This window comes from Oenanthe melanoleuca, chromosome 6 (genome assembly GCF_029582105.1).
Source record: "Oenanthe melanoleuca isolate GR-GAL-2019-014 chromosome 6, OMel1.0, whole genome shotgun sequence".
Classification (NCBI taxonomy): domain Eukaryota; kingdom Metazoa; phylum Chordata; class Aves; order Passeriformes; family Muscicapidae; genus Oenanthe; species Oenanthe melanoleuca.
Genome location: NC_079340.1, coordinates 13,075,095 through 13,084,389, shown reverse-complemented (window position 1 = coordinate 13,084,389; position 9,295 = coordinate 13,075,095). Strand labels below are relative to the sequence as shown.

The 9,295-nt window shown below is 37.2% G+C and overlaps 1 protein-coding gene across 8 annotated transcripts in view; it reads right to left on the bottom strand.

Moving 5' to 3' along the window:
* Positions 1-226: 226 nt before the first annotated feature.
* KCNMA1 (potassium calcium-activated channel subfamily M alpha 1) overlaps positions 227-9,295 on the bottom strand; it is a 428,570-nt gene continuing 419,501 nt past the window's right edge. For 5 of the 8 annotated variants that reach the window (XM_056494734.1, XM_056494725.1, XM_056494730.1 and 2 more), the window contains one exon: positions 227-4,956. In XM_056494734.1, the coding sequence (XP_056350709.1) occupies positions 4,935-4,956 (22 nt within the window). In that variant the 3' untranslated portion in view covers positions 227-4,934. Of the gene's footprint in view, positions 4,960-9,295 lie in introns of all 8 variants that reach the window. The other 3 variants (XM_056494724.1, XM_056494729.1, XM_056494731.1) reach the window with 1 other exon arrangement.

Sequence of the window (9,295 nt, the reverse complement as noted above, 5' to 3'; positions counted from 1 at the left end):
GGAATATTAGGAGACCTGGTGTGCATATATAATGACTTCAAAAAAACTATTCCCTTTAAGTCTGCGATTATTCAAGAAGCTTTAGAATTAAAAAAAAATTAAATTAAAATTTCAAAGGTGCTTGTTTGTATGTTGGGGACTTCAGTGGTTCAGAATTCACAGGAAGGAAAAAAACAGAAGGATTATAAATAGATCTCCTTTCTCTGATTTTTTTTTGTGCATTTGCCATTGACTTTGACAGATATTCCCAGGCTAATCCACTGTAACATTGGGAACAGATTTCTGTTTTCACTTTTTCCTGTTCATCACCTTTCACACACTTGGTTATTTTGTTAAAGCACATTCAAAACTAGAAATGAAAGGTGAGACACACACTTCTTCTGGTGCTAAAGAAATTCACAATGATAACAGCTGTAAAAACAAAACACACACACACACACACATTGACCTCAATATGTGTTCATTTCAAATTCATTGGCATCCAGGAGCCCTTTGGAATCCACTCCTTAAAACCATTTAAGCACCTGCTCTGTGTTTCAGTTTGAGCCCATGTGAGTCAGCTACTCCAGGGCAGTTACTAAAATTTTTAAGGATTGGCCAGTGAGTGGTCAAACAGTAAAAACACAAGTTATTGTGTTTTTGTTAAGTTTGAAAATTATTGCTTTTTCTTGGTCATGTATGTTTATGCATCAGTTTGTGCAACCAATTATTGCAGTAGTTGTCAGCTGTAGTTTAGACACATGCACCCCAACAACACCTGAATGAGAACTCACTATTGTACTTTCTCCTTCTGCTACATGAAGAGTTCAAGAAATGCAAAATCTTTTTTTCACAGGCCAAAAATAGCCATCCTCATCCTCCAGCACCCAACAATGTAAATAAAAGGCTGATGCTTTTGCAGTGTCTCCTGTACTGTGCTTGCAAACTGCATTTGCCCTTTCCCACCTTTGGCTGAGGCCATTCAGATCTTTTCACATCCAGCTGACCATTCCTGGCCCAGATCAAGGTTTGTACTTTCTGTCCCATGTATTCCCTGCTCTTGGGCCATCGAAGCTGATTTGAGAGGCAAGGTGTTAAAATGTCAGTGATAGGTTTAGAATGCTTTAAAAAAGTACAAGGAAATGTTTTCATCTTATTTTCTCCCTATTAACAAATACATCACATACTTCTAATTTTAGAAGGAACTGCATAATCATATATGGAAATGTTAAAATTTGCAGTTAGATTATGAGTGCCTTCTTTTCTTTACATCTTAACTTTTGCTGTGCTTGGCATTTGCCACCACATCTGTCAGAGGACAGTTTTATCCTTTTGTCTTAGTGCTCATGGGCTTTAGGAGACAAACTAAAATAATAGCCACGAAACAGAGAGAGCCAGCAGACATTCTGGCCATGTCAGAATGTCAAGCATCAGTGCATCTCTCATAAAAATAACCAGGATGGCTGAGCTTTGGTCAAACCAGGTGGAAACAGCAGAAACAACTCTTACATGGGCTACCCTGTAAGTCACATCCTTTCTTCTGTTTTCTGTCTTTCTTCACCCCAGTTCATGGAAAATAAAAATGAAGATACCACCTTGTGATGACTCTATCAAATACATGCATACCCCCATACATATGTGTGTGTATGTACCCAAAAATACAGCTGTGTGTATGTGCACACCCACATATATGTGTGTGTGCATGTGTGGACATGCATACATGCAAACAGACACACACAGACACACTATTTATCCAACACATGAGTTACCAAAAAACATTCTACAGCCTGTATCAGCACTGCATGCAATCAATGAAAAAAATAAAAAAAAAAAAGCTAGAAATCCACCCCACCCCATTTTTTTTTTCCTTTTTGCCTTCTGAGGAAGGAGTAAAAATTATTGATAAAGACCAAGAACTTATTTCTATTACAGTCATCATGTGGTCTGTCAGCTGTCACTCATGTCCCTTTCCCAGCCTTTTACCAGCTTTGATGTAACTTCAAATATCCATTTATTGGGGCTGGCCTTATCATAATTTTCAGTGGCTGGATTGAAGATTCCCAACAGGTTTTATATCTGTTCCTCCACCTAATTTCCAAACATCAGTCCTGCATCTCCAATTATCAAAAACAGGAGTAATAAAATAACATTGATTTTGGCTTTTCTATAAAAGGGAAACATAGAGCCATAACTCTACCTGTTTCTCTCTGTCCTGTTTGCTCTCTGTGGGTGTTGTACCAAACATTGCACATGCAGCCATCTGTGCCAGAAGAGCTTGTCAGTGTGTTCTCTTGTCCCTTATTTACACACAGATAGTAGCATGGGGGTTTGGGGTGTGACAGCTAAACTGGACAGAGACACACACAAACCTTAGCTGTGTAGGGGTGAATATGATAAGGTATAAGATATAATGTTCTATGCCCCTATAGGAAATACCAGTCTTCTGAAGAAAAAAAATTAAAATTCATATGTATTTGGTGAGGTGTGGCACAAGTTTCTCCAATTCTCCTCTACTCAGGACCAGCTTTTTTCATTCTGGTTGTAATACAAATGCAGTTCATAAATGAAAAAGGAGCACTGACTTCCAAGAAAAGGCTTAACATGACCCAATGCAGAACTGGATGTAAATTATAACGTGTCACTAGCTGAAGCAGCATATGTCGGAAGAACTCACTGGAATTATCTTCTCTTTTGGGGACTGTGAAATGCATTAAACATGGATCTAAATAATAATAATGAAAAACTGCTTCTATTGTTTTGTTACTCTGTAGGAGAGTGAAGTATTTTAAACAGTCCAATTTTACAGATACTGTATTAACAATTCTCGTTATTGTCTTTGAACAGCTATTCTACAAAATGTAACAACAAAATAGTCACAGTCCAAGAAGTCACTCCAGAATAAAGCCTATTAGGTGTTAGTATGGTTATACTTGTACTGCAGCCAGTGGACAAACATTAAAGCTGAGATAGTTTGGCTTAAATGTTGGATTATATAGTGGACATCATTGTTTTCACAATAAATTCATCATCTGCTTTGTATTTGTTTGATTCACTGATATTTCTCTAATGATAAAAATACCACGGTATGTTTAATTGTGGTGTTTAACAGTTCTGCAAAATTACAAAGCCTAAAGTTAACTTGCACAATGAAAATCTGCTGATTTTCCTGATGACTCTGGTTTTGTGGTTTTGGTTTTTGTTTCTATATTAGTAGAGCCTTTCCTTTTTTATTTTTTTTTCACGCAATTGTGTCAGATGTTGCTTCTTTGAGATAGAGAGAGTTACTAAATCATTTAGAACATAAATGCTTGGGTGGGTAGATACTGCAGCACAGATATGAAACATCACATTTTTGTCTGATGGCTATAAAGCTTGTTGGCAACTTTGTGAAACTGCTGACACAAAAGGCACCTATCAAAGGCCTTTTGCATGTTATCACAATAAATACATTCATCACTTTTATTATTTTGATTTGGTTATTACTGGATTTTTGTGTGTGGTGTCCCAGCAAAGTAAAAATAAATAAAAGGAAAAAAGCAAACAAAACAAATCCCAACCAGAAAAACAACTGCTAAAATAAGATGCTGCTTATTGCAGGAACTAACCGAGGACAGCATGTTTTGACATTGTAGAGCTGAGACTAAACCAGTTTTTATCTCGATCTGAAGTCACCAAAAGGAGATTCAGTGTACCCTCGGCCAGGGTATAAGCTTTCACCAAAGTGCAAGGATCTGGAGCTAAATCTCTACACATACCAGGAAGAATTTGTACCATCCCAGACCAACAAAAGGCCGTCAGCACTTCTGAAGTGAGGAAGCAACAAAATGTGGTGGATGAGATGGTTTAGAATTTGTGCTTCCATGCACAGTTTTATGCACTCTGGATTAAAGCACTGTAATACATAGCAAAAGAAGAAGAATTGCCAAGCTTGCCTTCCTGAAATTAACAACTGCTGATGGCTAATGGGAAGTGAAGGGCAATTGCCAGATTTGCCACTTCCTGCAAGTGCCCCTCGTGTCCGTGTCCCTGGGCTGGGGGGTGACATTCCCTGTGCTGTGTCACACGCCTTCCCCAGGGTTTCTGTGTGTGGGAAGGGCAGGGGGCACTGGGGGGAACTGCACCTTCACAGAACTGGCAGTCAGTGATCTGCAGATGTCAATGAAACAAAGCATATTTCAGAAGAATGTTACATGTACAAAAATATGACTTTCAACTCTGAAAATAAATAAGTTCAATTTATTAAGAGCTGGTGTCAATGCTGAACAAAATACACATCTTCTGATAAAGAAACATTTTGGTGAAGTGTAGATTTTTTTCTTCTTTTTTTTTTTTTTTGATTTACTAAAATACACATTGGACCTTTTTTTTCCTTTTTGCAAATATATAATTTGTCTCCCTTAATTACATATCCTTATAACTGTGACCATCATTCTCCTTTATGCCAAAGACTGAGGGTTTATTGGTTTGGTGTTTTTTTTAATTCTTAGGAGTCTGGCCACATATGCCATTTTTTAAAGGGAAAATACGTAACAATGAAAAAAGAAAAAGAAAAATATATTTTTTCTAATAAATAAAAATAATTTAAAATGCTAGAGGCTATACATGACTTGTTTGGATTATGTTCATTTATAAATGAAAGAGTTTCCAAAATACGTGGAAGCAATATTAAAGGCAGACAAACAAAGATCTGTCTACTTTATTCTCCCATTAAGCGTGCCCTTCTTAACTTCTCCATCAGTGGTTCAGCAAGTAAGAGGAATAAATGTCACATCACCATTCATGAAGTTTGTCAGGCTTTAAAAAAATAGTTCTGGCTTCGAAGGAGTCAACATTCATCTTCAACTTCTCGTATTGGTGGTATCAAGCTGCTTGTCGATTTATATTGATTGATCTGATTGGCCATGTGAGTGCTCATGGGCTTGATTTGAATGTTTCTGGGATAGGCATTATCCGGCTCATCTGTAAACCATTTCTTTTCTGCTAAGGAGCAAAACAGGCAGAGACAGAATAAGGAGGGGAAAAATGAAAGTTTTAATTAGTGAAGCGCAACATACACAGAAACGTTAAAAAAAAAAAAAAAAGGATAAAGAAAAAGGGAGCAGTCAGTAAAGTTTATAGAAAAAAAGAGATCAATAGAAATTGACTTTGACTAATTACTAGCAGTACAGTGCATTAGATTAATACCTCTGAAAATACCATTGTGAAAGGAGGATGACGCTTGCAGATTTGATAATAGAAGCTAAAGAAAACTGCCAATGTGCTAGTTTGCTTCTTGGGTGTAAGAGAGCTCTTTTCTTGTGCCCATGCTCAGGTGATTCATTCATTGAAAAAAAAGGTGATACAAATCAAAGTCTAAACTAAGAAGCCAAGGAGAGCAGCTGGGATAAGGGCAATGCAGAAAAGAGCATGTGAGTCTACACACAGAGACTTCCCTGAATCATTTCAGCCTTGGGTTGGTGGCTACTGCTGGCCCAGAAATCATGCAGGAGAACATAAAGAACTTTCTGCAGCTGGTGCTAGATTAAAGAGGACTTGTATTCCTGCTGCCAGACTTCAGCCTTGCTGCATAGGGTGGGCATTATATCCCTGCTCTGAAGCACACGTGCTGGGCACTGCTGAACTCCAGGGTTTGAAATGGGGTGGGGAACACACCAGACACTGCAGGTGACTCTGGCTGGGGCTCCAGCTACTCCTGAATGGATTGGTCTTGATAGGTGACAGCAAGGCAAAGCAAGTAAGGACTTAAAGGAAAATCAGAGAGGAAGCTCTTTCTTTTCTATCCTTGAGCAATGTCTGCTTCCATGCACACAGAAGGAATTTTATGGTGCAGCTTTAAGGCAGGCTGGGAGCAAAGTGGGAGGATGCTGAGAGGCTGCAGCATTGCAGCCCTTTCCCAGCTGTTCATCATTTTACCAATGTGTTGCACTGCTCCACTGCATGTATGAACAAAAGCTTCTTAAAATGCACAAAAGAAAAAAAAAAAATCTTAAATACTTCATAGGGCAATTTCTGCTGTAATTTCTCAATGACAGGTATGCAACTTTACAAGATTATTCCAAGACTTGGGAACTCCTGATCTAGAGTGGCTAATGGCCATTAGGTGCACTTGTGCCTTGACAAGCATTACAGAACAGGGCTCTGTCTCCATTCTTGTCCCCCTTCCCCAAATTCCAGAGGTGGGTGGGCAGAGTAGTGGACACTTATGGTTTTGGACATTTCATTATTACATGCAAGGTTCAAAGCCACTCTTACTTGTATGCACTACTCATTCCAATGGGGAATCCAAAATGCTGCAGAACCTTTAGTGCCTCACTTACAAAACATAAATGGCTACTTTTGCTAACCACTGAAATGCTGCAGTGTCTGGAATAAGGACAGGAGTGGAAGGAATGCTCATTTTTTTAATAAATAAATTATTTAAAATTAGTGAAGCAAAATTCACCTTAGAAACCCAAGGATCAAGCACAAAAGCCCAGGAGGTAAAGGAGAGAAAAGAATAGAGGACAAATACCTGGACATAAGTGCACAAAAATAAAAGAGCTTTGAAGTCAGAGTCTCTCAAGAAAAAGCTTAGTCTCCAGAATTACTGTTCCTTTTCAGTCACTTTCATGAATAAAAAATTAAAACACTTCCACTTTATATGGATTTTTAGAATTTACATGCTAGACCCCCAGTCCCCATCAAAACCTTTGTTACCAGTTCTCACACACTTTTAAAAATTAAATCAACCCCAAAATTATATTACTTATTAGTGGCTTATTACTCAAGGGAAACAACTACTCTATTGGTTTGGGGTTTTTTTTCATTTCTTAAATGCTTTTCACTTCTGTTTAAAAATATCCTACTCATCTGTGACCAGACTAAATACCTCCCTGCCCCCTTAAAGTTGCCTGAGTCTGGATGATGTTCAATCTCCCATCTCCCTCTCTCTCACCTATTATAATTAAGTTCCCTTTGATTTGAACAGATTGGACGATAGGAATTCATAATGTTACATCCTGCACACTGAAGCTAACTGATTAAGTGCTTTAAATTATTCTTCCTGACAGAATGATAAAGTTACAATCTGTTCAGAGATGATCTACAGCTTGCCAGACTCCTACCGTTTCTTTCTACATTCATTTATCTTTTTGTCAAGCAGTTTAAAAAAAAAAATAAAAAAGGCTCAATTCCATAGATCTTTTAAAGTAATCAGAACATCTGAATTATTAATGACACTTTAAGGGAATGATTCCTGATGGGGGCCGGTTTAAGAAAGGTTGTAGGAAAAAGAAGTCTGGGAATGTGTACACATCAAAATAATTTCAGCTCCATTTAAAAAACCATTTAGTTCAAGTGTGACACATGAACCATTATGCATTTGTGGAAACCAATTTTATGTGATCTACGATTAAACTAACCTTTCAGAGAGGTGCAAAGTGTGATGGTTATCATGTTTTAAAAGCCTTGTGAGATCACATAAACAATTTCAAACTAACAGTTTTCTAATGGTTTGTGTTTAAAATGATTTTGAGGCAAGTTAAGCACCATGAACTTTCATTGCTACCTTCTTTTTTTAACACAGGGTGCAAAAACTTTCCTTACAAACAGAACTTAGTGCAAGTTAATTCAATGTTGTAGTAAGGGGATACTTGCATGAGTGCTAAGAATCAGAACTGTGTTGTGTTTCTCAGCAGCCAGTGTAAAGCACTTCAAAATACCCTGCTTTCCCTAAAATTTTCAAAATAAGCTACATATTTATGTGTTAAATTTACAATAAAACTCCTGTATAGGGAGCTGTTCTTTAAAAAGAATCCGCCCAGTCTCTTTTTGCCTTTACTTGGCAAGTAATACAGAACATTAATAATAAATACCAGCAGAAGCTGGTAGATTTTAATTCCTTTTGCTGTTTAGATTTCTTTTTGCCAGTGCTGCAACCTTGATCCAAGCATTATCATCTCCAGTATGCAGTGTTTAGATCCAGCTTTATATCTTTCCTGTTCCTTTCTGCTGTTAAAATTATCTTTGACTGCATAACAATTAATCTCCTGTGCAACCATTGACCTCTCTACTTACCTTTGCTAGGTGAGCTTAACACTCCTGATCTTTACTCTTGGCCACTGTAATATTCTGCTCCCAGTTACTCAATGTCCATCTTGAAGCCCCTTCACACTTTTCAGTCTGTTATGCTATGCTTGCTATGTTTTTGTATATCTTCCACAGCCTCAGCACAGATTTTTAATATTTACTCTTTCCTTTGGATCAGTTCAGAAAGCCCCTTTTAAAAGCCTTTTTGTTATGCTATATTCACCAAGCATTTTAAGTTCTCTGACACATTCAGTCTGTTTCTCTCCCTTTTGGAATATGAATATTAATCCTTACCAGAAGACTTTCTACATTATAGTGACAATAGGCATAGTTTTTTATCTTATTTTTTCAGGAGCTGCTGAAAAAAGTCCCTGATCTTCCTATGCTATTTGACAGGCTTCTTTTTGACAGCACCACCTGAGAGATGTTGGAACAGCTAAGTAACTGAATGTATCAGAAAGCAGAAAACATTTACTTTCCTCTCAAACATCTATGTTTGTGATGGACTATCAGCATCAGTGCATTCATGAGAGTTCAAAAGGCTTAATGTTCATAATACAAATAAATAAAAATTAAAGTTTTTGTGTAACATTCTTCCCCACAGCATAAAAAAAGGATATAAATAATCAAAGTAAAAAGATCAAAATACAGTTTTCTTCAACTTGTGTAAGACTCCAGCAATTCTCTCCAACAGATCTATTGTACTGGTACTTTAAAATTTATATAATTCATTCTGGACTGAGTAGCAACTTCGAACAAATGTCACTGTGAAACACCCTCTCTTCTAAGCAGAGGCAAAGAAAATACTACCCAAAAGTTTTACTAAGTTCGAATTCTCACTATAATCCCAGATTACTTTTCAACTGTTTAAAACATGATTTTTGTCTTCTGTGACACTTGCAGTTTCAAATTAGTTTGCATTGTGCATGTATGTGTTTGTGTTGTGTATGTGATTTTGTGTCTCCTCCCTACATGTAACCATCTTGTTTATAACTAAGCTGAAAATTCTCCCATGTAATTTGTTCCTGCATGAAAAAAAAAAAAAGTAATGAAAGTTTCTCCACCCACCTGCTCAGCAATTCTTTGTTTTGCAGATGAGTATTTTGCATGTAGCAGGCAGTAAGAAATTTGCAGTGAAAGAGAGAATAACTATTTTTGCAATGAAGAACTTTACTCCAGGGCAACTAAGGTTTTGTGACAAAGATAATGTTCTGGACTTGTTCTTGATTTTTTGTTTTTTAAACTACCA